Below are 27226 nucleotides of genomic sequence, written 5' to 3' on the forward strand. Positions count from 1 at the left end.
TAAGATGGAATTCTGTGAAAGCAGTTTGAACAGGTAGATTTTTGAGCAGTGCTCTAAATAAGGTAAATTATCCCCTATTACTGAGGCAAGATCTTCCTTAGAACTCTTTTAAATGCTCCATGATTCTGAGAATTCCCAATAGGCTGGTGGAGAAAATCACCACCAACTTGTTTCTAGGCTTTATGATGGTTCATTCTCCCTTCCTTGCTGGTTTCTTGAAGTGTTCTGACTAATACTCTGCTAGAACCTGAGGAGAATCTTCTGCACAACTTCAGCCCTTGTGGTGAAATATTGTGTACCCCAATATATTGTGTACCGTAATAAACTTATGGGGGGAATCAGAGGACAGAGCCAACTACTAGATTAGACATAGAGGCCAGACAGTGGTGGCACACACCTTAATCCTATCACTTGGGAGTCAGAGATCTGTCTGGATCTCTGTGAGTTCAAGGCCACACTGGAAACAGAGCCAGGCAGTGGTGGCACATGCCTTCAATCCCAGCACTTGAGATCTCATGCCTTTTCTTGGAAAACATGTACACAGTTAATCCCAGGAAGTGACATGGCTGGGTGGAGAATGCCCCTCAGGGGTGCAGACTCAGAGGCTTTCACTCTGAGGATTCGTGGAACAGGATCGGTTGAGGAGTTGGAGAGGTGAGGTTGGCTGTGCTTGTTCTATTTCTCTGATCTTTCAGCTTTCACCCTAATATCTGGCTCCGGATTTTTTTTTTTTTAATTAATAAGACCATTTAGCAATTCGCGTTACAAGTCCTGGTATCTCTTTTCTCTCTTCTCCAACCTTTTAAGTTCTGTCCTCTTTTCCCAAGACTCCAGTTTTGTGTTCCCTACTCACTGAGTTTAGATTCTCTGTGTCTTGACTTAGGAGTCTGTCAAGTTGATAAAACAGGCCAATTATAGGATTGACTTTATCTTATATGTATGAAAGAAAAATTTTAAGTAAAAATAAATGAAGATTAAAAAATAACATGTTAATTCCAAACACAAAATTTTAAGGGATTCTCAGATCCATCCATTACTCCACTTCAAGCCTAGAGTTCTGCTACAGATCCTGGAAAGACAGTGATAAACTGTTATTTGATTCATATAAATGTTTCCTAAGATTACTCAACAAGGACTGCTTTCATTTCTTAGTGTAGATGATATAAATTCAACTCATTTAAAATTCATTTGAAAATAAACTTGCAAAGAGCATACTATTATAACCTTAAGTCCTTCAACTGTGTGACTTCCTTGTGACCTTGCCACGACATTTGATCAGGTTTCCCTTCCACAACCATTCCTAGATCCTTCCCACCTCCCTACCCACCCAACTTTATGTTTTTTCTCTCTAAAAAAAAACAAACAAAACAACAACAAAAACCCCAAAGAGGCAGAAGGCCAATACGACAAAACAAAAGCAAACAAACAAACAAACAAAACATAAATAAATTTTAAGAATGGGAAAAGAAAGCAAAATGAGACAAAAACCACCACAAAATACCAATGCTTTTCTTTCTTTCTTTCTTTTTTTTGTTGACTAAGTACTCCTTGCCATGGGGCCTGCCTGAATGTGGTCAATATACCCAGTGACACTCTGTTGGAGAAAACTGATTTTACCTTTGCCAGTGGGTATCAGGAGCAGAAAGCTTCATGGTTAGGGGTGGAACCCTGTGTCCACTTCCCCTTCTCAGTGCTGAGATCCTGTCTGCTTGAACCTGTGCAGGTCTTGTGTGTGCTGCCATGGTCTCTGTGAGTTCATATGTGGCTGGAAGACACTATATCCTTGGAGTCATCCATTACCTCTGGTTCTTTCAACCTTTCCTCCTTTTCTTTCACATATATTCCTGAGCCTTGATAGGAGGGGCTTGATGAAGACATACCATTTACAACTGAATTCTCTAAAATCTCTCACTCTCTTCTCTTCACACTGTCCAATTGTGGGTGTTTATAATATTGATTCCCATCTATTGCAAAAAGCAGCTCATTTGAAGAGCGTTGAAGGAGGCACTGATCTATAATAGTATTTCATTAAGAGTTATTTTATTGCTATATTCCTTTAGCAGAATAATAGTATCAGACTTTTCTCTAGCCCCCTGAATCTATCTGGTCTCAGGCTTATCACTTCTTTCTCAGTGTCAGGTATGGGTTCATCTCATGAAGTCAACTTTAAAGCCAGTCAATGGTTGGTTATTCCCAAAACTTCTGTGCCACTATTTCAACAATCTGTCTTGTGGATAGGTACTGTTGTAGGTTACAGAGCTTGTATCTGAGTGATATTGATAATTATTTTTCTCCTCCAGTAGTGTGCAGAGTACCTTCTGATGTTTTAGGGATTCCATGGTACCCTTTTTGCTAATGACTCAACAAGATGTAACTCATTCCTGGCACTGGAGGTTTTACTTAGTTTCTTAAGATGTCTAGTTGGAATCTTAACATATATACATACATGAAATGAATCTAGATGGACTCACCAAATAATAGGGAAGACAATGTCCAACTTAACCACCACATTTTAAAAATTGGCCCATTACTCAAATTTGTTGGGGAAGCTTAAAAAAATAGGGATTGTTATCTTGTTCACTGATTTTTCATAATTTGTTGGTACAGTAGCTGATTCATAAAAAGGAGCTGGTAACTAATAAATCCTTATGTGCCCTTTATGCTTTTAGAGAAATATTTCAGTAACTAGGTACTGTGACTATAAGAACAAAATAAGTCCCTGCCTTAAGGAGTGCTTATACATATTGGAGACGATATAGAGGAGAGAGTTCATAATGCTTTAATAGGTTTATTTGCTTTTCTACCAGAGTTAGAGTGTCTGTGGCTCTTAGGCTTTCTCAGATCTCTGTGTTTTCATATGTTTAGCTCAGTATCTGGAATGTATATTAAGCATCTGATAAGTATTGATGACATGGGAAGTTTTAACAGCTTTTCATATACATTCATCTGTCACTGTAATGAATTGTTTCCCCCCAATTCTTGGTCTTATAAGACTCATTTATTTATTTTTGATGTTAGTAATGAGGGCATTTTATAAAAGATTTTAAGCCTCTGGCTATAGTTATAGACCAAGCAGAATCACCGTTGTAGTCTGAGCCTACTCCAGTTCTGATGTGAGTTAGTGATGATTCAGAGATTAAGTAATGATTAAGTAATGCTACTTTATTTTTTAGGATATTTAAATTTTTTTTTATATAAATGTTTGCCTGAATATATGTAAGTGCACCACATGCATGCCTAGTGCCCACAGAGGCTAGAAGAGGGTGCCAGATCCTCTAGGACTAGAGTTAGAGCTGGCTGTGAGCCACCATGTGGGTGCTGGAAACTGAACTTGGGTCCTCCACAAGAGCAGCAGGAACCATTGCTCCAGCACCACTACTATAATTTTTAAGCATTATGAGCTTCTTGATATGTTACTGCCTTAGCATTTATGCATTTCATCACTGTGGGATTGCTAACTCATTCTGAAATGGTAGGTCCTTACTTCTTTCTCTTGTCTGGATGTTTGCACAGCCAGTTCCCATTAATTATTTAATTCTCTCATAGAGGATTTTTTTTTTTTTTTGCCTAATGATGTTTGACAGTTCAGTTATGTATTGCTTCCTAGTTTGTTACTCAACATATAAATAAACATGTCTAGATTGTAAATACATATATTACTGAGGTAAGGTTTTCATGTGTTTATGGGATCTCTACCATGATGTACAAAATTACACTATGAGTAGGTGATTGACTTAGAACCTACCATGCATTGTGCTGTATGCTTTTTTATTCATGCCCTGAAACAATGGATCATAACAATTATGGCCATAATTCCCAAGACCATTGCAGTTACTTAAGGCAGGGATTTATTCATGACTTGCAGGGTCTCCAGAAATAATATGTTTTAAAAGTCCACAAAAAACTTCAAAGTTGTTTAAGTAGTTTTTGTAGTAATGATGCTTGCTTCAGCAACACACACTACATTTGAAATTATCATGGCTGCTGCCATAATTTATTTCTGTTGACTCAAAACCCACAGCTTTCATCTTAAAATAAGAGGCAGTTTATTTTGGAGTGACTGACCAGGAACATGATTTAGGTTACCCAGAATTCCTTGTTCCAACATGGAAACAGTTTCGTACTTTATAGAACAAAGAAAGCTGTGAATCAAGGCAAGTTTAAAATATATTGATAAGTCATCAGAGTGTGTAGCAGCAATATGAGAGAAGCTTTTCTATGGCCCAAGATGATGTCTGATGACATTCTTAGCTTTTTGTGTGGTGACAGCTAGGGGTCTGCTGAGTAAGTAGATTCTAATAGGGTTCTGTCTGTTAGTCACAAGTATTATTAGTTCAGGCAAAGAAATGGTCAAGGTGTCATCAGTCTTGAGGGCTAGATGTAGGCCACGGTAAGGCAACTAGCCTCTGACTTGCCATGTTCCAGTCTCCTCACCATACTACAATTCTAATGAGCTTCATTTTTTAGAATTAAATTAACTTATTTTTGTTGAAAATAATTTTTTCATACAATATATTCTTCTTACATTGGTTTCCCTTCTCCCAAATTCTCTTAGATCTCCCCACTTTCCCACCCACCCAAACCTATATTCTTTCTCTCTCTCATTAGAAAGCAGGCAGACATCTAAACAACAACAACAATAATAATAACAATAATTTATTATTATAATAAACAAAATCAGATAAAAATAAAAACAAGCATACCAGAACAGACACAGCCTCTTTAAGGGGTTTTTGCTCACAGTTCCAAACTATCAGTCAAATACAAAGTTAGGTTCCTAATATTTTCAAGCATTTATAGTCTTGAAAAGTTAGTTTTTTGTGTACTTATTCCATGAAATAATTGAAATATATGTATAATAAATTAGAAGATCAAAGAACAACAAAGTGACAGAGAGCCTAAAAAACTGGGGTCTATTGAGAAAACGAAGAATCAGTCTGGTGATGGTAAGTGGATGTTTCAAGATGATAGCTACTTAGCAGATAGGGGCAGAGTTGGGAACTTTGTAGTTCAGTATTTTTGGACATGCTACATGTCATGTGAGAGACGACAGTGGACTTGGTCTGTTGAAAATCACTGATTGACTAGAGTTTATATTTGAATCCAGCAGGAAAATGTTTAGGGATCCATATTGTAATAGTGCCTTCATGGTTAATGTACACATGTTCATAATAGATTAATAGTACAGCTCTCTATTATCTTTTCTGAACTAGGACACATTAAGTATGAATTTTTCATGACAAAAGGCATTAGAAAGACAATTTAGAGTTTTTGTTTTCACATTTTTATCACATTCATAGCAAAGTTATTCTGTTAATTGTGACATTTGCATGGGGCACTGGACATGTAGTCTAGCTAGTCTGATGGGATGTTACATTATTTGATTTTATTTTTACTTTGTTTTGTTTCTGATTTTTTGAGACATAGTCTTATATCAATTAGGCTTCTTTAAAGTTGCTGTATAGTCAAGGATGACTGAGCTGCTGGTGCTTCTACCCCTGTCTCCTAAGTGCTGGAATTACAGGCATATACCACCACTCCCAGGTATAATATTTAGTTTTCTACTTCAGTTAGATCTTAGGAAGAGATAAGTCCAAATTAATGATTTATCTTGAATACTGTGTGTTGATTTGAAAAATGAATAGGATGTCCATTTATACAAGACATAGAACAGCACAGACATAAAGGAAGAGTGTAAGAAGGAAAATAATGCCAGACCTAGTTCCGAATGTCTACAGGGTAGGTCTGTGGTGCTGGTACTCCGGAGCTCCTGCTTCTAAAGTGTCTTTATTTGCTCCTTTTCCCTCTTTCCCTACCCGCTCCTCTTCTTCCTTCTCCCCTCCCTCCTCTCTCTCTTCCCTATTCTCCCTTCTTCCCAGGATTATGATTACCATTAATATTTTAGTTAAGTTATTCATCATTAAATAATTGTATCTTTCCAGTGTTAAGCTTTGAAAAACTTGACTTCCTTAAGCATTGCCTTTATTTTTCGATGTTCTTTTTTCCCCTGTGAAAAATGTAAGGATTTTTGTGCTTATAAACTAGAAGACTTTTGAGATTTGGACCAATAGGTGAAGATGAAATGCCTTTGTCATTCAAAATGTTAATCTTTGTCACATACATGTTACTATATCACAATAGGAGTAAAGGATAGATGGAGTTTAGGATAAGCCTCAGATAAAAACTAAGCAAGGTCTATTCAGACAGAAAACACATGTTTATGCTACTTAAAGAAAAGCTGGAGCACATATTTATGGGCTCATATTATACAAGTTTGTTATAATGATCAAATTTTCCATGGGATGGGAAGCCATTGATGAGGCTGTGAGCTATACTAGTTCTTTCTTAAACGACCCTCCCTGGCAAAATAACAGAACGCAGGTCTCTTTCCATGTGTAAGAAACAATAAATCATAGGTGGCACTGCAACTTTTCTGCTTTAAGAAGACAAGCAAATATGACTTTTCATCCTCTCATCCTAGTGTACCTATAGAATTAGGGTGAAATCAAACAATTAACACAGATTTTTCAAAGAGCCTTGTAGTGAGGGAGGATTAGCCGGACGGGAGTGCAGCCAGATGCATTATATACATAATCAGTTTCCTCTAAGCATGTTTAGTACTACTGTTTCCTTCAAGCACATGTAGTAATACTGTTTCCTCTAAGCATGTTTAGTACTACTGTTTCCTCTAAGCACGGTTAGTACTACTGTTTCCTCTAAGCACGGTTAGTACTACTGTTTCTACTGTTGGGGTCCCCTAGGGCAGGCTGCTCAGCATTTTTGATGGCATGAAGTTCAGCCACAGGGGACTCCCCCTTTGCTGCCAGTGCTTATAAGCTTTTTACATGGTGAGGTAAATGTTATCTAGGTCATTTTAACTGAATTTGGTAATAAATGAGTGAAGAGAAATTTTAAATTTTAAATTATTCAGTGGAGGATATTAACTAGTTGGTATTCTTTTAAAGATTATAGTGGAAATTTTAGATATTATGACATGTAATTAAATAATAAATATAACACAAAATAGTCATAAGTTTATAATAAACAAAGCCCAGGTCTGTCATGATAAAAAAGCATTGCAGTTTTCCACATAAAAGTTCCATGGGTGGGAGCAGTATGGAGCTGGTTTCCATTCTCTTACTGTTCACAGACTTGGTTTTACTGGTCACCGCCCACGTGCCTGAGTGACATTTGTGTGAAAATTATAAAAAGTTGTTGTTTTCCTGCAGCTGTCCCATCATAACAAAAGAGCTTCACTGCGTGAAAAGCAAACATATCACCCGGCAGACAATGGCTGCTGTGCTCAGAGCCCAAACCCATTGCTGCTCAGCTACAAAAGAAAGGAGAGGGATTAATTTGAAGATGCTTGTGCATGACATATGGTAATTTTTTCATAGGAAGGAAGTGTCAAATGATGACCTCTAAATCTTAACATTGACCTCCAGTTGTAGAATGTGTGTGCCATAAGGTCCTTTGGCTTTTTCATATGATAATTTAAGCTGCAACATTTTCCTAGGAGTACAACTTTCTTGGGTTGGGGGAGGGGGAATGGTTCATTCATTGTATAAGAATTATGAAGTTCATGATTTTAGTTTTAGTGCATATATTTTTAAAGGGAATGAAACTGTATTAAAATTCTTCCAAGAAGAGTTCAACATAACATACTGTGTATGTTCTCTACAAGTTGGTATATTTGAAATTGAGTTCTTAGGTAAGTGTAGAGAATCAAAATGCCATTGGGTATTCTTTTGTGGTATTTCAAAATAGTTTACACATAATATTATAAAATAAACTGTTCAAAAAAGACCATCAACAATAAGAAGGCCTCATAAAGTTTTCTCTGTCATGTATTTTAAAGGCTGAATTAAATTTCTGATAATTCTTAATGTTTTTCTTGTTTTGTGGTTATGTTTTTATAAGATTTGTTTTATTGTGGATTTATAATATAAAAAAGATGTTGGCTTTAAGAGGAAGTTGAACTACACTCTCTCTAGTATGGTCTTGACCATTTAGCTTGAGATCACTATTCAAAATGATGCACCATCTCTGTGGTACTTTCTAATGAGCATTCCCTTCCAATTAAAACATCATTTTTTAGTTGTATGTTCACTATATTTTGCTAATTTGTTTTCATTCTTCACTAATACTGAGCTTTTTTTCAGAAACTGCTGTACCTCAATTCTTTCCTCTTTATTTCTCCTGTTTTTCTCTGCAAGCCGCTGCACCTGTCGTTTCTGCTCGGTCTGACGCTGATCACTCTGGCTCTGACTCTGCCTCTACCACTTTACATACCTGTTTTTTAGTAAATGAAGGTATTCTCTCTCACTTTGTATCAACTTCCTTTCTGTCTCTGCTTTGGCCTGATAAACTTACTCTTTCTTTTTTTAATATGATTTATACCTCCATCTGCTTTATTTTGTATGAGTCCTGAGGTTCCCATTTTGTAACTTTATTTGCTAAACTCAATGCCAGGTGGCAAATGTAAAAATGTGATGTTCCTCCTGCCGAGAGTAAACCATGTCTGCAATCACCTCCACAGTCACAGGAAGGCAGGGATGCTAAGCTTGGTTGTGAAGTCTTGGTTAAAAGGTGGACTGTTTGTCATAGTGGTTTTTGCCACTTGATTTGTGGCATTAACGAGAATTTATTTTATATGTACAATTAGTGTGTGAGAGATACAATGTGCTATCTTATGCAACCATATGCTCTAGCAAAAGATGAGTGAGTCTGTTAATTTACATTCTCTCTGAAAGTCTTCAGATTGATTACATAAGCCGATAAGAATTCTCCTATTTAGCCGGGCGTTGGTTGCGCACGCCTTTAATCCCACTCGAGCAGAGCAGTGGATCTCTGTGAGTTCGAAGCCAGCCTGGCTACAATGAGCTCCAGGAAAGGCGCAAAGCTACACAGAGAAACCCTGTCTCGAAAAACCAAAAAAAAAAAAAAAAGAATTCTCCTATTCTTGTACTGTTTCTGCTTTAGGCAGAGGCACAGAAATCTGTAATTTAAGACTTTGGGTTCAGTTGGGCTAGCAGATCCTTCTTGTTGTGTGGTCACACAGATGGAAAATAATCTGAGCTCTGAAATTGCTAATGGAATATGCAAACATTTGCTGTTCCGTCCCCTCTTAGCATTATTTAAACCTGGAATGTAATGGGCTCATGATTTCTATGTTTTATTCACTCTCTCCAGTATGGTCTTGACCTTTTAGTTTGTGTAAAATAAAAAGGAGGAACTTTACAAAAATCTAAAGTATCACTGAAAACGATTCTGACTCTTCGCCAAAGCTAATATTGCAAGGCCATTCAACCGAAGGGAATGTTAGATTGCTTGAGAAGCACAGAGCCCTGTTACAAGTAGTGCTTCCCAGGGAAGACAGAATGGAACCCGAAATGGCAATATCACTGTTTGTCTGGTTTCCCTGTCAGATGACTATGCTAAAGTTTGAATGTGAAGGCTGAATCAGAAGAATTAGAATAATATTTGTTGAGCCATTTTAAAAAAATAGTCGTTAATTTAAAATATGCTGTAAGGCGTTTGTAAGAATCCTCATGTGTTAAAGCTAACTCGTAAGTAGTTCATTAAGATGTATCTATGAAACATTAAAAATACTAAGAAATTATTCATTAGTGATATATATGTATCTACATATATATATATATATATATACATACATGTGCTATAAATTTCAATATGAAATGTATGTCCATTACCTAAATTAATGCAATTACATATTTGTTATCAGTTGATTTTCTTTACTGAATGGATGAATCTTTAAGTAGGTGACTCATCTCTCTCTTTTTAACAATTTCAGAGATTATATTTTATCATAGGGTTTCATTATTAATTTAGAAGAATACAGTTTTAATTTTTTTCAAAGCACAGAATTGTTAAATTTTTGTGCTCACAGATAATATATTATAAATGATAGAGAATGAGTTTTCACCCATTCTTGATTATTTGTCTTTAGATGTTATCCTTTGGAAAAAACGGCAAAATACTATGAGCTAATAATGACCTCATAGATAACTCACTATCTATACAGTTTTGCACAGTTGTGAAATAACTCATTAAATCTGTATACTAGTACAGTGGTAGATAACATGTCTTTGTCAAATAATTAGATTTCATATCAAGAATCAGAAATTTGGAAAAAATAATTTTCTTTAAGTTGGAATCAGTGATGTTTAAGACTGTAAATTTTAAATTGTCAAATTTTTAATTGTGTAGAATGTCTTCATTCACTTTTCTTTTAAAATTTGACATTTTGCTATTTTAGCTCTGATTGTGACGATTTCTGATTCCTTTAGTAAGAGGGCTCAGTAACTATGTTTTTAAAGCCCCTGACAGAGAAGGGAAGGCAACCCTGTTGGCTGGTCTGTTGGCAGCACCCAGAACAATGCCTTCAGTGACTGGACCTATGATGGATACCTGTGTGAATGCCCTTCTACATGGCATCAAGGTCACATGTATAGATAGCTCTCACATGTGTTTATTTCTATCCTTTCCCATCTTCTAACATGTTCATTTTAGAAAAATCTTTCTAGAAATATGTTTTCTTTGAAAATTTGGCTGGGGTTGGGGATTTAGCTCAGTGGTAGAGTGCCTGCCTAGCAAGCGCAAGGCCCTGGGTTCAGTCCTCAGCTCTGACAAAAAAAAAAAAAAAAAAAAAAAGAAGAAGAAGAAAATTTGGCAAAACTTTGTATGGAAAATTGTTTTTATTGGTTTTAAAATCTTCACAGTTCTTATAGGTCACAAATGCATGACTGAGGGATGAAATAAATTTCATGATGTTTTAATACATAATAATAATATTAAAGTAAAATGATTTATAACATAATTTCATAAATATACATAAATAAAAACTTTATATTTCCTGGAGAATATCACGATGTCTAAAGTCATCTGTGTGTCACCTTTTGATAGGATGGAGCCAGTTAGCGGCCATGCACTGTGTTATGCTGCCTGACTTGCTGGGCCTGGATAAATTTAGGCCTCCTCTTCTGGAGATGCTGGCTCGGCGATGGCAAGATCGATGCTTGGAGGTAATGCTGAGGTCATAAGGAAGATAAAAATACTTCAGTAAACATATGTAATGTTTATCTCATTTGTCCTTATCACTTACTCATTCCATTATGGAAAATATGGATTCAAGATTTCCACGTTTTTTCTCCTTTGTTTCTCTAGTAAACAGTAAATGTTCTAGCTTGTTTATTTATTTACTTTTAAAAATTCATTGAGTATTTCATTAAAAGTTCCACATACTTTGAAGAGTTATTTCTTAAGTATTGATTTATGTAGAGATAATGCACCCATATGACAAAGACATATAACCACCTCTCCGATGATTGCATATTCAGTAATCCCTTCCATCAAATTCCAAGTGAGTAGTCAGAGACCAATGGAAGGTCCTGCGTTATAGTAAAACAAGACAGTCTTTGGAATTAAAAAAGAACTGAATTATGTGTTGGTGACAGCAGTTACTAACTTTGTGACCCTGGATACTTTGCTTATTCTATGTGGAGATCATTTATAAAGTAGAGACAATAATGTAATTCTCATAAGAACACACATGTTACTAGGCAGTTTTGCTGCGTGAACATCATAGATTGTATGTAAGTATACTCAATGACCATGATGTCATTGAGAAGTAACTTGACAGGACCTCTGTATATCTGGCCTGTTGTTGACTGAAGCATTGTAATACTTTAAGATATTTGCCTGTTCTGGTCTCTGTTCACTCGGCTCCCAACAGAACTGAAGTATACTCAAGTTTTCATTGAATAACCTTGTAATTCACTTTAAAAGACAATATACTTATAAAGAATGTTTTGCTCAAACTCTTCTTTAGATGAAGCTGAGTTATCCCTTAAGTTATAGTTAATAAATTGAATAAATTGATTGGTACTTTGCTTAAAAATAGAGTAGCTTCTTTGGGCTTAGGCCTGTAGTATTTCTGTTAAACAAAACTGAAATTAAACTGCAAAATAAATAAAATGCATAGCCAATTGAAAGAAAAATTGATATGATTTTGAAAAATGACTCCCTCTATAGAACTGAAAGAGGTTACACAGGAATCTATTTACCCATTTTGTTTGTGTCTAGGTATATGTGAATCATGTGGATTTATACCTATTGGATTATATAAAAGATCAATGCTTGAGGCAATGTTGATGTGATAAAGTAGATAACAAATATTAAAAAGGCTTGGTGAAATGTAAATTTCAAATCAAGAAACAATTTTTTGGAGACCTCTGTCATCACTCTGGCCTGTTGACTCACACATTATTATTCAGTGAATGGCTTTAACGTGTTTGCCCATCCTTACCACCTTCCCTTAGCTCCAAGCAAAATTGTAGTAGGTAAAGAATTTACTAGAAAAGGTTAAGTTTCTTTTGGGTATCAGGGAAAACAATTTATTCCTCCTAACATTTAATTTTTTAAAAAACAATAATAGTTACATGGAAATTTAATAATTGAAGATGCTGTATTAGGGTAGAAGAATCCTTTAGAAATCCTTTTAAACATAAAGTTGATTAAATATTCTCCATTAGTTTAAAAATATTTTTGAATGAAAGTGTCTTGAATCATGTGTAAGATGCTGTCATTCTATCTACTTACTTCTTATTTGATTTATAGTTTTTCTCATGTAAATAAATACGGTTTCTGTGTTTCCTAATTTTACATCACTATAAGTTGTGTGGTTTGTGGACATCACTTTACACGCTTTCTTTGTTTTCTCGTTTGCTCCTGTGATTCTGTTAGGTGAGAGAGGCTGCCCAGGCCCTGCTTCTGGCCGAGCTGAGAAGAATTGAGCAGGCAGGACGAAAAGAAACTATTGACACCTGGGCTCCTTATTTACCTCAATATATGGACCATGTCATATCACGTAAGTGTTGTCAGGCTTTTCTGAAAACCTCTGGAGCATCTGGGGGAAAGAGTGCCAGGCCCAGAAGTGTTCATGCTTTGTGATGTGAGCAGATGTGAGAAGAAGGATCCTTGAATCCTGGTCTTTCTTATTTGAATCTTGTAGTTTAGAGTATGCCAGTTAAAAGGAACAAGACATAACAAATACCAAAATATCCACTAATGACTTAATTTTTTTTTTTTTTTTTGAGACAGGGCTTCTTTGTGTAGCTTTTGAAGCCTGTCCTGAAACTCACTCTGTAGCCCAGGCTGGCCTTGAACTCAGAGATCCGCCTGCCTCTGCCTCCCAAGTGCTGGGATTAAAGGTGTGCGCCACCACCCACAACACGACTTGACTCTTTATGAAACTAATTCCCAATAATAAAAGCAGTCCCTACCCTATTTAACCCTAGCTTTTCCTTCTGCCTCTGGTTTTGTTGGCCTGTGGTTTCTACTTGGTCCTTATTGATCTTACGAAGTGCAGAGACCTCTTTTAGGTTAACATTATGTGAGTACTTGAAAAACAGAGATCTAGTGAAGTTTCACGTGTGTACAATGGGAAAAGAGAGAATTAGCAAGAGTTGTGGCTGATGAGTCTTTTAAAATAGCTCTGATTTGAACAAATTGGGAAAATTATTGCATTTTTGGGGAACTTTGTTGAAAATACAATTTTTGTACTCAGGCTATTAGGTTAAGTGTGCATTGGAAAAAGGTTGTATTAGTTAGCATAATTTTTCTCTCTGATAAAAATGTTTGTCCTCAGTTTATTAAAGTATTTGTTTTCTAAAAATGTGAATGATTAAAATTAAAATTTGATTTATGTTAGTTACTTTCAGTTTTTAATATAAAGTCTTGATTAAACTTTTAAAAAACATTTTACAATGAAATTTGACCTGGATTTTAAAGAGTCTTTCTCTGTCAGTCATTCGTGTAGAGAGTACTAACCCCATCATACCTATCCCACATGTTACTCTAGCCATACATGCACTATTCACGAAGCTGTTCACGAAGCGAAGCAAAAGGAAGATTCTTAAACATTGTTACCTGTGAGAGCTGACTTGGTTGCTCGATCAGCCTGTGCTGACCTGTGATGTTTAATTAGGCGTGTGACCTGGGGGATTTCCTAAAGCTGTATTAGCCTCAATCTTTGCAGTGAAAAATCCAGATGACAGGAGGCTTTGTAGAGTTGTAATGGGTGTGGAGTGAGCTGACCTTGTTAAGTGTACAGACTGGTACCTAGCTCACAGTAAGCACTATTGATTTGTTAAGTAAACAAATACTTGAGACAAGTGTGGTCACATATTCACGTGACTAACACATCAGGGGATAACAATTCTAATTAAACTTTTATCTACTTGAGTACCTAGATATTTCCTGAGTCAATTTGTAAAACATTTTAAACAAAAAATTATTAATTTAAAAGCAACAACAAAAACAAGCAAGCAGCACAAACAAACCCCCAAATCTAGGGACTCTGCAGAGTTTCAGGTTTTTTTTCTGCTCCTCTCTGCTGTGCTGTGAACTGCTCAGCTCCACCATGCCCTCCTTGCCATGACCGACTGGGATCCTTGAAGCCATATGCTGATAAACTTTCCTTCCCCAAAGAAAGAATAACTTAGGACCTCTAACACATGTAGACTTTTTAAGGATAGCAGACTTAAAATTCTTTTGAAGAAATAAAAATTTTCAAGCTGGGGACTGTAGTTTAGTGTTAGAGTGCTCTCCTCTTTCAGTCCCTAGCACTGCAAAAATAGTATAAAAATATATAACAACAAAAATTTAAACAAACAATTTGAAAGTAAGTTTCCAAAATCTTCAAACAGTTAAGGAAGGAAGAGAGAAAGAAAGAAAGAAAGAAAGAAAGAAAGAAAGAAAGAAAGAAAGAAAGAAAGAAAGAAAGAAAGAAAGAAAGAAAGAAAAAGAAAGAAAGAAAGAAAGAAAAAACCTCCACCTTTGGAATTTGTGAATAAGTACTCCGAAACATGCTCTCTGTTCCTGATGTGAGCGTTGACTTTAGAAAGTCTATTCTGGTGGTTATCTGTGTCACAAACCTTGCTGAGTTAAACCTCCTCAAGGGTCTGGAGACATGGCTGGTTGGTAAAGTGCTTTCCATGCAAGCAGGAGGACCTGGTGTGCTACTGTAATTGTTGCCCTGGAAAAGCAGAGACGGGGGGAGCCTTTAGTCAGTGAGCTCCATGTTTAGTGAAAAAGCTTGTTTGAAAAAAAATGTGAAGATCTATTAAGACACCTCAGGTTGTCCTCTGCCCTCAGCATAGAGACACCCCATATGTATATAATTTAAATAGGTTATAAATAAGTAAATATATCTAAATAAATTTTATTTGTATAAACACACACATAAGTAATTTAAAAAACTTCACAGTTGAGGACAAACTATGAGTGAGGTACTCCAGAGTAGGTTGAAGGTAAAACTACATAATAGTAAGTCACTGCAGATTCTTCTTCTTCTTCTCCTTTTTTTTTTTTTTTCCGAGACAGGGTTTCTCAGTATAGTTTTGGTGCCTATCCTGGATCTCGCTCTGTAGACCAGGCTGGCCTTGAACTCACAGAGATCCGCCTGCCTCTGCCTCCCAAGTGCTGGGATTAAAGGCATGTGTCACCACTGCCTGTCAGTAGATTATTTTAAAAAGAAAGTTGCATTATAAAAAATATAAAAACAATCAGAAATGTTTTCAAGACATCTTTATTTAGTGTGAAATCAGGCTGTCAAAAAAGGGAAGTGGAAACCAGACATGAATGTGGGCAGGTAGAATGAAGAAAGTTTCCAAGCCCTGATATGTGATTGCATGTAAAGATCTAAGAACAACATCAACAATTAGTACACAGTTAGACTCTTGACAGTTTGGAAAAAGAGAGGGCATAATCAGTTATATCTGATGCTATTTTATTTTGCTCCTAGAAAGAAGAGAATGGCTTAGCTACAGATTGAAAGCATAATATAGCCTCTGGTTATTCCCCAAAGCAATGGTAGAAATGCATGTGTTGTGAGGTGTCTGTTAGTGGGTCCAGAGAGGATAATATAAACAGAGTGATAATGACCACCATTATGTGGGAACTTTCTTTGTATCAGACTTTTGCTAAGTATTTGCAAGGTCTCTGCTTCTTAATTTAAGCATTTTGATAACCTGGTAAAATAGATGCTGTTGTTGTCATACCCTGTATTTTGTTTTCTTTCACATGAGGTAATTAGGCTAAGGGGACTGGAAAATTTTCTGAAGGCCCTTCAGTCACTTAAGTGACTGCTAGACTCCAAAGCTCATTTTTCTTACCCTCTGTTTATACTATCTGGCTTACTCCAGCATCTTTAGATCTTAACTGAGGCCAATGTGTAAGAATAAATAGACTAGACATTTGGCTTGCCTAGTACTATTATAAAATGGTGTCTTTCCCAGTCATGTTATGTTTAACTGAAGCACAAAGTGAGGCAGAAAAATCACTGTTAGGAAAGGGCTCTCTGGTATTTCTTGTTATTGTTTAAAAATAAAGTAGTTTGCTCTTCATTAAATTTAAATTTTTCTCTTTTTGTAATTAAATATTTTTTACTTAAGAATACTAGTTTTGAGGTCTTAAAAAGTTAAGTGAATGCTGGATTATCTAAAATTTAATTTTATTCCCTATTGTAATTGTGTGTGTGTGTGTGTGTGTGTGTGTTTGTGTGTGTAAGGATAAACAGCCATACATTCTACTAAACATAAGTAAAACATCACACATTATCAACTTTTGATTCAATATGTTAATCAATTCTGGAACTGTAATGCTGAGTGTAGAATTAGTTTTACTTTCTTTTATTGAGAGCTTTCTGTTTTAATAAAGGGGAAGCTAAAGGAATCGGGCTTCTGAACGTATTAAAGGAGAAGAAAGAGTTTCACAAATGAGGAATGACCACATAGGGCTGTTGAACAGATTTTCTGTCCTAGGGGATCAAAAGGTTATGGAGGCAGCTGGTGGACAGCCCACACCTGCTGTCCACCTGCTTGCAGTGAAGTCCCTTCCACCATCGCCGCCGCCGGTGTTTGTGGAGATGACCATCACTGCAAGTTTTAAAGCATGGTTTTACAAACAGAACCTACTTCTGGCATGGGAATCACAGTTACTGAAATAGAGAACATGTTAAAGAGCCTATCTGGAAAGCACACTGCAGTTGTCCTCTAATTTAACCAATCTATGTATTTAAAGACGTGCAAGTGCCTAAGTTATGCCTGCTGTTTGCAGAAGAGTACCTTTATTAATTATTTCCCTGATACCACAAAATATCCTTCTTGGACTATGATGACCTTTTATCTTTGAGATGCAGGTTAAGTCAATAGCAGCTTCCTCTAAGTTCACTGTCAGGAAGGGATTGGGCTGAGAATAAAACAATGCCAATTGGCCATGTGGATAATACCCTCTGCATTTTATGTGGGTATGGTGTATAATAGCACAACAAAAAGCTGTTTGTAGGTTTGTGTGACAGGAAAGGCAATGGTGGGCCAAGGGCGGGTGCTTTTCTTGAGTTTCGTGAGAGCGTTAGTGGAAACCTTGTGCAGAGCAACCAGTCTACATAATGTAAGTAGTGAGCATGGGCAGCTCAGCCCTTCCTATCCCTGTACTTGTTCTGCTTTTGCTTTCCTTGTCCTGCTGCCTCCGCAGTCCTTTAAATGTACACCTCCCGGGGAGCCTGACAGTAGACGGCAGTCACTGGGGAAGAAAAAGCATCAGCAACCTGCCTTAACTGATAGCCACAAATTTTCAGAGGACCCCAAAGGCCTCAGTTATTGAGTGGCATGAAACTTGCTTCAGGTGATTGAGTTTTGTCTTGAACCAGTCAAAAGTTGTTGTTTCATCCTTTGTAAATATCAAAAACATGTAAATTTTTGCTTCCAACCTCTTGGTAGGAAAGCTAATATTAGTTGCACTATGTTTCCTATTCCAATGCTAAATACAGCATACATTCTTTAACACTGACTTATGGAAATAGTGTACACCCTTTCTGAGTCATCATTTGTGTGTGGGGTATCACTTTTATGTTCTAATACATTTTTATAGAAGTCTAATAATTTTACTAAAAGGGATTAATATTATTTTTTAAATTTTTTAAATTACAGTGTAGATAAAGATAAATGCTGCCTGAGATTAATTTTGAATTAAAGATGTTTTGCAGAACCTACTTTTATATATTTCTTACTTGTGACATTCTACATGTAGCATTTGATAATTGACTTTTTTATGAGGTCAAGCACCTGCTGGTTTATGAAATATGCCCACATTTGCCCTTCATTCCAGTCGGTGACTTCTCTGAAGTAAATGCTGATGGGTCCTGATTTCTTCTGGCCTGTAATACAGTTTGACCTCAAGGGGCATTAGGTCACAAGCGTAATTATATCTCATACATTGTGTTCTGCTTGCTCACAGTGCTCATCTCTTCCAGCTTCAGAAACATTAGACACATAAAATTCACTCTTATTATATAAATGAAAAATGTCTCCTAATGCATGTCTGCTGTGAGTTTATACACTTCTGGCTAGTGTAGTATTAATTTGTAAGGTTTTCTTCTTAGATATGGATAGAACAATGTGTAACACCTTGTGTTTAATACGTATTGATATTATCAGAAGGCTTAATCCTTTGTTCTCTTCAAGTCCCTGCTTTTTAAGCTTCCTTTTATGTTAAATTGCCAGGATCAGGCTCCTCTTTTACTCAACCTTGTAAACAATAGGATTTCTTTGTTTGACAAAAGACACACTTAGTAAATGTTTTGGGTTTGACTTCCAAAAAGCCATACTGTAATACCTCCTTTTAGCCTGGTAATTATAAAGTAGTAGTCACTCTGGCCACAAATGTGGATGGACCAACAATAGACACGAAGATAAGATGGTGATGTATGTGTCAGATGTATAGAAAGTGTAGCTGGTGAAATATTCCTGATGTTAGTGTGTTCTCTAGAGGGCAGATAATGCCGGGATTTGTGGTGGGAAGACACTGGGAGAGACTAGGAAGGGCTTGACACATAGGATTTAACTGAATCTGGCCCCAGTTCTCAAAGGCCTTAAACTACATAGCCTTACTCGCCTTCCCTCTCTCCCTTTCTGTTTTCTCTCTTTTCTTTACATTTGTCTTGTATGTTTAGAACTTCCAGAGATAACCATCTTAGGGGTATGATTTTTCTGGATACTGGGAATTTTTAAAATAACTAAATAGATGCTCAGAATATTTATGAGAATTTTTAAAATAACTAAATAGATGCTCAGGATATTTATACAAGTCTATTTTTGGTAGAAATATTTTTAAAAAACACCTACTCTATGCAGATGCTGTCATTTCAGGCCGTGTTGGCGAGTGGCTGCTGCTTGCTTGTCACAGATAGCCTCTTGATAAAGACATCTTAGATTGGTGTGCCTCTTGCATTAAGATTATATTTCTTAGAATCGTTCCTTCTCTGTCTTTTTATTGTTTAGTAATTGTGATGAATTTTTATTGCTATTGAGCTGTTTCATTTCACTCCTGATGGATTCTTCCCTGATTTCTGATTTGCTGTTCGTACTACTGTGGAAATAGGGAAGCCAGGTAATCAAGCTTATTCTAGTTAAATATTTGGTGAGGCCAAGAGTGAAGGCTGTGAGATGGAAAGCCACCTGACAGAGCTTTAGACTAAGTGTCTTGTTGGGCCCTCACTCTATGCCTGCCCAGATCACCTTTGGGGGATTTTGTGGCATTAGATATCTTTCTTTTTAAGCAATAATATACTAATTAAAATTGGTGAAATAAAGGGAAATTTGTTTGGTTAAATACCTCTTAGATTTCCTGTTTCATAAATCAGTTTGGGATTAAAGGGCATGGTTCTTTCATGGCAATCTGAAGAAACTATAATCATCTTACATGAGTTCCATATGTATAAGCCTCTTCTGTACACTGGGAGGCAGAAAGGCTTTTATCTCCAGATAAACTGTATTTATTCAAAGTACACTATATATTGCATTTGCTTACAGTGTTTCATTGGGAATGAAGTATTTCTTCCTCCTTTTTTCTCTGGAATGTCATAGGAGTTGAGGTTAAATTTAAATGCTCTAGACTGATCATATATTTAACAACAATAAATGATTCTGCCTATCTGTGTTTGGCCACCAGTCTAATGGAATTTCTACTTTAAGAGCCATAGCTATTCAAAAGAATATCCCATCTATTTGACATGTTTCTTGAGGCATTATTTGATATTCTAGTGATTTTTCTTTTATGTATTCAGTAGTCTTGGAAGCTAGAGTAGTAAAATGGCCAGTTAAAAATGAAAGTGTTTTTGTGTAGGTTGGAATTCAGATCTAGTTTAAGCAATACAAAAGAAACTGTGTAATCAAGTCATGTTGTGGGCTGGGAACTTGGCAGCATTATTTGAGTGAGTGCATGCTTCTGAGGATCAACATTGTCCACTCTGCCATCAGAGTCCAGGCTGCTTTGTGATCACCAGAGGAGCCCCCTGACAGTTTACCATGGTATGGAACAAAGGAAGGTGTGAAAGATGACGGAATCAACCACTTGTTCCCTAGAGCAGTGAGGAAGTGTGGCACCTCCTAGTGTGGGCTTCCTTACGTGTCTCTCTCCATCTCATTCCATTCAGGTCTCTTCTGCAGAGCTATTTGACCTAAAGCTATTTGACGTACAATAATTTTGGTAATTTCCTTCTTTTTCTCTTTCACAAGTCTGCCCTCATCACTATTTCTTCAATACAGTGCAGCCAAGCTTCTCCCAGATCTGCAGTCTATGTTCAGACACCTGGGAGGTGTACATGGCTTTCTGTGAGATATGTGTGCACTTTTACTACTGGCTGTAAGCATGGAAGCACTTAAGCCTGTGGAGACTGTTTTATAAAAGTGAACCACCCACTCAACCTTTGATACATTCTTTTTTAAAGTGATGCTTAAGTGAAATGCCTGGTAATATCTTCAGCTGAGATTCTAGTGGCCTTTGTGATAATAAATGACCTAATATCACTCACTGCGAAGAAGATGGTATTGATTTGTGTCATCGTTCTCTTACACATTTGCTGAAGACAAAAATTTATAATGCTAATGGAAATAAAACAAAGACATTCCTGTGAACACTGGAACATGTTTTTCTAATAGAGCAAGTGTTCCAGGAAGGTTTAAATATAAATTTTGGATGAGAATGGTCCCTGTAGGCTCATCTATTTGAATACTTGGTCCCCAGCTGGTGGAACTGTTTGGGAAGGATTAGAAAGTGTTGCCTTGTGGGAGGAGGTGTGTCCCTGGGAATGGCCTGTGAGGTTTCAAAAGTCAACACCCTTCTCACTTAGTTCTTTCTGTCTGCCTCCTACTTGTGGATAAGGCTGTCGGCTGCTTCTGCAGCACCGTGCCTGCTGCCCTGTTTTCTGCCATGAATATAATACTAGCTAATGGTAGTTTTTGTTCTATATTATTAACATGTTAAAGTTCTCCAACTACACTAAATATCTTTGCCTAATACCTTTCCGTCCCACTCCCTCTGCATTTTTATACAGTATTCTGTCCTTTATTACTCTCTAGTGATGTTGCTCTACTGACTTAATTCATTTGCTGGGTTTATTAAGCATATTTTGATATGAATATGTATTAAATGGCTCATTGTACATGACATTTGTAGACTTTGTTAATATTTCTAGCCCTTCTAGCACACAAATGTAAAGGAAAAAATTTCTTTTTGTTTGAACACCCGAATTGACCCCAGCAAGATTGAGATTGATCTGGTTTCTTTCAGCCTGTTAAATGCCAATCCAGTCATCTGTAACAGTACTTAGTGTTTTTGTAATTTTCCCATACATATTTTCTGTTTCTTCTATAAAGCTAACCCATCACTTACAAAGATTTTCTTTGCTTGATTTAGAGATGAAAACATCCACAGTCACCTCTTATTGTTGTTGTTTTAAAAACGTGTCCCATAGTTGATGCCACGTCTATAGTCACGGTGATCTTTTATAATCCTGTCGAGGGACTTTATAATTTGCTGGAAATTCTGGTGAGACTTACATTTGAAATGTTCTTAGACTAAAGAAGATCCAGCTTGAAGAACAGATGTGGAAGAGGATGAATGGTTCTTTAGTCATTAACATTTTTGATAATTTAAGAACATGATTAACCTCCATGTTTGGGGCTATAGAGATGACTCAACCACTAAGAAGTACCTAGTCCTGTAGGTTCTACTGAAGAGGCTGGAGTTTGGTTCCCATCACCCACATCAGGTCAACTCTGTAGCTTCAGCTCCAGGGAATTTCCATGCCTTTGGCTTCCTATGGCACCTCACTCATGTACACAAATCTCTCTCTCTGTCTCTCTTTCTCTCTGTCTCTCTCTCTCTCTCTCATGCGCTTACACATGGTTATATATTTAAAAGTAATAAAAATGAACATTTTTAAAAAGGATTCCTTTAAAAACTATTTCTGTTTTAGTAGCTAAGTATAATTAGACAACTTCAGTCATAGTTTGTAGGTACAAAGATATAAATTAGCTTATTTTTTAGTTATCTTAATATCTCAGACATGAAGAAGACTTTTCTTATTCATTGGTAGGATGTGTCTAGAATAGATTACTCAGATTTTAAAAAAATTTTGCTTTTCTTTTTTGAAACAGACTCACTAAATAGCCCTTGATAACCCAAAATTTCCTATGTAGACCAGTCTGGCCTCAAACACACCGAGATCAGCCTGCCTTTTCCCTCCGCTCCCCATGGAATGTGATTAAAAGCATGCGCCACTATATCTAGTGTGGGGGGCCATCCCACCCCCACTTTCCCCCAGAGTACTATAGAGTAGGAGCAGCAGGAAATATTATTTAGAAGTATAGAGGGCAGATAAACAGATAGAAAATACAGGACAACCTCAGGATGGCCTGGATCCTAATCCTTCAGCCTTGACTGTCTCTGCCTTAGGGTTTTTAAAGGAATGCCAAGGGGTGGGACAAAAGACACCCCCACCGCTCCCCACCCCCCGTACAGCCAAGTGCAGACCATCTCAGACACCTGGTACTCGGGCCTGTGGTCCAATCATCCTTTTTATGCAGACCTGCTGGGTAAAGCCTAAATGGGCTCCAGCAATCTAGCCTAAACAGTTTTTCTTAAATTAAAAAAAAGTCTGCTCTTAAGTTAGGGTTCGTTTTCAAACAAATGCTATCATGATCAGAGCCACAAACTGGAGGGAAACTGCACTTCCAGTTCTAGATAGCGTAGCATTCATAGCTTTAAACTGTCATGGCTTTTCATAGTCCTAGGGTCACTTTCATAAACTACTTATAGCCACCTACAGGTCACTAGGTGTCTCCTGTTTTTAAGGTATGATTGTGAGTCTGAGACAAACTTCCACATGGGAGTATGGAGCTCATATGGAATAGAGGGTGCTCTAGCATGATGGTTATCAGAGGAAAGGTGAGATAGAATGAAGTTTGGAAGATGATATGAACATCCTAATTTCATCCCCAACTCAATCACTGGTCTATGCTTTTTCATTGTGATTTCCGAGCAGATGGCAATACCTTGAGATTAAAATGGCATTTTAACAGGACTTTTCTGAGGTTGAGTTCTAATTTGCTGAACCAGATTACTGAGGTGAGATTAAACCGAATGTGGAGAGCAGAAGATCTGGCACCTTGTCCACCAGAGAGAACATTTGTCATTGTTTTCTTTGTTATAAAAAGAGAGGTTTGCACTTTTCAAATATTTTAGGTAGTAAATATAAAATAATTCTTTCCGGGCATTTAAAACTCTTTTTTTCTTAATGGACGTATGTTACATTAATTACATTTGTATTTATTTTAATTAATGTGATAGTTGTGGAGGTGGGAGAACAACATTCAGGAGGGGAGGTGATTCTTGTGTCATGTGAGTCCTGGGATTAAACTCATGTCATTAGGCTTGGTGGCAAATATCTTCATGTGCTGACTTAACTCCTAGGCCCAGAAATGCTACATTTCTTGTGCATTGAAATCAGCTTGCTGTTTTTGCCTCTTGTAACCTTTGCAGCACCTTTTTGAAACTCATTGCTCTATTCACTAATGCCATGTTACTCAAACAAATTATTTTCTGTATCATACACATGCCACATCCATGTATGTGCTTATACTAACAGTATAGAGGAGAGAGAGAAATACTGGGGGATATCTTTCTGTATGCTATGAATATGTGTTGCTATGGTTGGTTAATAAAGAAGCTGCTCTGGCCTATGGTGAGTCATGCTATAGCCAGGCAGAAAATCCAAGACAGAGACAGAAAGAAGAAAGCAGAGGCAGGAGAGACGCCAGCCTGCTGCCCAAGGAGCAACATGCCAAGAGACTGGCAAAGCCACGGAACACACCAAATACAAATAGACTAGATGTGATAACTGTAATTCTTGCTTGATAACTGTTGTATTATATATAATTTTACTATGTTAAAGTTAAAAACCTTCCTTTTTGATTAGACAGAAAAGAGGAAGTGCTGGGGGATGTCTTAATGTATGCTGTGAATATATGTTGTTCCATTGGTTAATAAATAAGCTGCTTTGGCCTATGGCAAGGCAGCATAGAGACAGGTGGGAAATTGAAGAAGAGAGATAGGAAAGAGAAAAGTGGAGTCTAGAGAAACCCCAGCACCTCCAGGAGAAGCAACATGTGAAAGTGCTGCTAAGCTATGGCCATGTGGCAACTTACAGATTAATAGAAATGGGTTAAGTTATAAGATCTAGCTAGTAAGAAGCCTGAGCCATAGGCCATATAATTTACAATTAATATTGAGCCTCTGAGTGATTATTTTATAAGTGGCTCCAGGACCGCTGGACTGAGTGGGACTGCGGGGCCTGGCAGAACCAGAGAAACCTTCCGACTACAGAGAGAGAGAGAGAGAGAGTGTTAGTGGAGAGTTAGTATAAACTTTATTATATATAGACAACAACTCACTAAATTTTGTTTTCAATGCAGATTAACTTTGGTTTTTTTGTGACCCCTGTGATTGTGTACAATATTTTTGACAATACATTCTTACTACTTACCCAGCAAATACAGTACTCTTCACAGTGCTGCATGATAGTTTGTACCTACTAGCATTACTTGTCATGATGGGTTTGACATTACAGTCTGAAAAGCTGTTTCCTGGAAGCACGAGACATTTTTGACTACCCTACATACTTTGAAGTGTGCTTCATTATTTTGATTTGAAATATGACAAACCCTCAGATATAGATGAGCCATTTATGGCTTTGAAGCTTTTCCCCTTATATATACTACTATGATATAATTTGACGATAGTCATCTTAAAATAGCCATTATCAGTTTGACAAGCTCCTATAACACTTTTTATTCATTTGACTTAATTGTTTGGATGATGGTAAGTCTGCTAATTTGGGTAACTTTCTCCAATATTTATTAAATATAGGAAAGTTTCTGTGAATTTTTCTGTCTGGAGTTGATTTGTATGCCTTTCTATGAAGCAGACTGCTTGGGCTTTGGTTACCTTTTCCCCTGTTAAGTATTTAAAGTAAGTACAATAGATTTTGTTTTGGATTAAATTTGTGGTTGAAGAGTTTTCTCTTTTTTATTTACTTTAAACTTCAATTGTGTGTGTGGGGGGGGTTGTGTGTGTGGTTATATGCATGTATGAATTCAGGTGCCTGGAGTGTCCAGAAGAGGGCATTGTAGCTGGAGTTTCAGACAATTGCAGGCAACATGATGTGGGTGCTGGGAACCAAACTCAGGTCCTCTGGAAGAGCAGTATGAACGTTTAACAGCCAAACCTCAGGGTTTGTTGTCATTTGTTTTCTTGATCTTGTCCATTCTCACTGGGGTGATATGAAGTAACCATATTGTTTTATTTGTATTTTCCTAATTTCTCAATATGATGAAAACTTTTTGAGCAATTTCTTGGTTGATTTTGTTTGGACTTAAACTAAAAAGAGAAATATCAGAAGTAATGGACATTATACATCAAACAGACATAGCAAATATCTATACAATATTTCACTTAAACACCAAAGAATATACATTCTATTCAGATGCCTGTGAAAGCTTCTTTGGGATAGAAAAGAAATCTTAACCAATTCAAAAAAATTCAAATTGGTTCATGAAACCCATCCAATTACAATGCAATAAACTTAAAATCAGTAGCAAATAAATTTTTAGTAATTATGTAAACTCATGTAGATAAGACAACACATAACTGAATGTTGAATGGGTAAGCAGAAATCAAGAAAGAAATTCCTGGAATGAGGTGAAAATGAAAACACAATACAACAAGACCAGTGGAGCACATTAAAAGCAGTCCTAGGAGGGAATTTTACAGCTCAAACATCCTACTTGAAAAAGTCAGGAAGGGAACAAATAAATGTCTTAATTACACAACTCAGGAACTTGGAAAAGAAAGAATAAACCAAACCTAAATTGAATAGATGGCAAGAAGGAAATATCACGCTAGAGATTAGTGAAATAGAAAGTAAACAATTAAGCATCATCTAATCTAAGTGGTGGTCCTTTGAGAAGATAACAAGATCACTAGACCCTTTGCCTAACTAACCAAAAGCAAAAAAGATGACTCAGTTGACAGAATCAGAATGAACAGGGAAACATCACAAACATCAAAGAAATTCAGAGTATTATAAGGCAACTATTGCCAATAATTAAAAAGCCTAAACTCTATTATGTTTTATATTCTTTAAAAAGGACAAATTTTTAGATTCATCCAAACCAAGGAAAAGAATGACAGCTTTAACAGCCTCATAGCAACTGCAGTAATAAGCAGCCTTCCAACTAAAATAAAACAAACAATAACAATAGAAGAGCCCAGGGCAAGATGGATTCACAGTAGAATTCTACCAGACTTTTAAATAAGATCCACCACCAATTCTTTTTAAATTTAAGATAGAAATTTAAATTTAATAGAAATATAAACTTTATATTTTCTCAAAAAAATAAAAACAGAAAGAACATTTGCAAACCTTTTCTACAAAGTCATTATTAGACTAATATTAAAGCGAAGTAAAGACACCAACACCAGAATAGAAAACTACAGGTCAATATCCATGATGAACATAGATGCAGAAATTCTTAATAAAATACTTGCATACTTGTGGTGATGTATTGTGTCCCCAATATATTGTGCACCCTAATAAAGTTTATCTGAGGATCACAGGAAAAAGCCAGCCACTATATTAAACATAGAAGTCAGGCAATGGTAGCATACTCCTTTAATCCTATCATTTGGGAAGCAGAGATCTGTCTGGATCTTTGTGAATTCAAGGCCACACTGGGAACAGAGCCAGGTGTGGTGGTACATACCTTTAATCCTAGCACTAACCATAAAGGTCTGGAGGTTTGTA

At 36.6% G+C, this 27226-nt stretch overlaps 1 protein-coding gene across 1 annotated transcript in view; it reads left to right on the forward strand.

The window, feature by feature from the left end:
* Positions 1 to 27226, forward strand: part of Wdr7 (WD repeat domain 7) — a 301023-nt gene that overhangs the window by 91778 nt on the left and 182019 nt on the right. Inside the window, 3 exon segments of the mRNA XM_028857247.2 lie at positions 8217 to 8312; positions 10927 to 11045; positions 12766 to 12889. Of these exon segments, the coding sequence (XP_028713080.1) occupies positions 8217 to 8312; positions 10927 to 11045; positions 12766 to 12889 (339 nt within the window).

The sequence above is a fragment of the Peromyscus leucopus genome, chromosome 19 (assembly GCF_004664715.2).
Source record: "Peromyscus leucopus breed LL Stock chromosome 19, UCI_PerLeu_2.1, whole genome shotgun sequence".
Taxonomy (NCBI): domain Eukaryota; kingdom Metazoa; phylum Chordata; class Mammalia; order Rodentia; family Cricetidae; genus Peromyscus; species Peromyscus leucopus.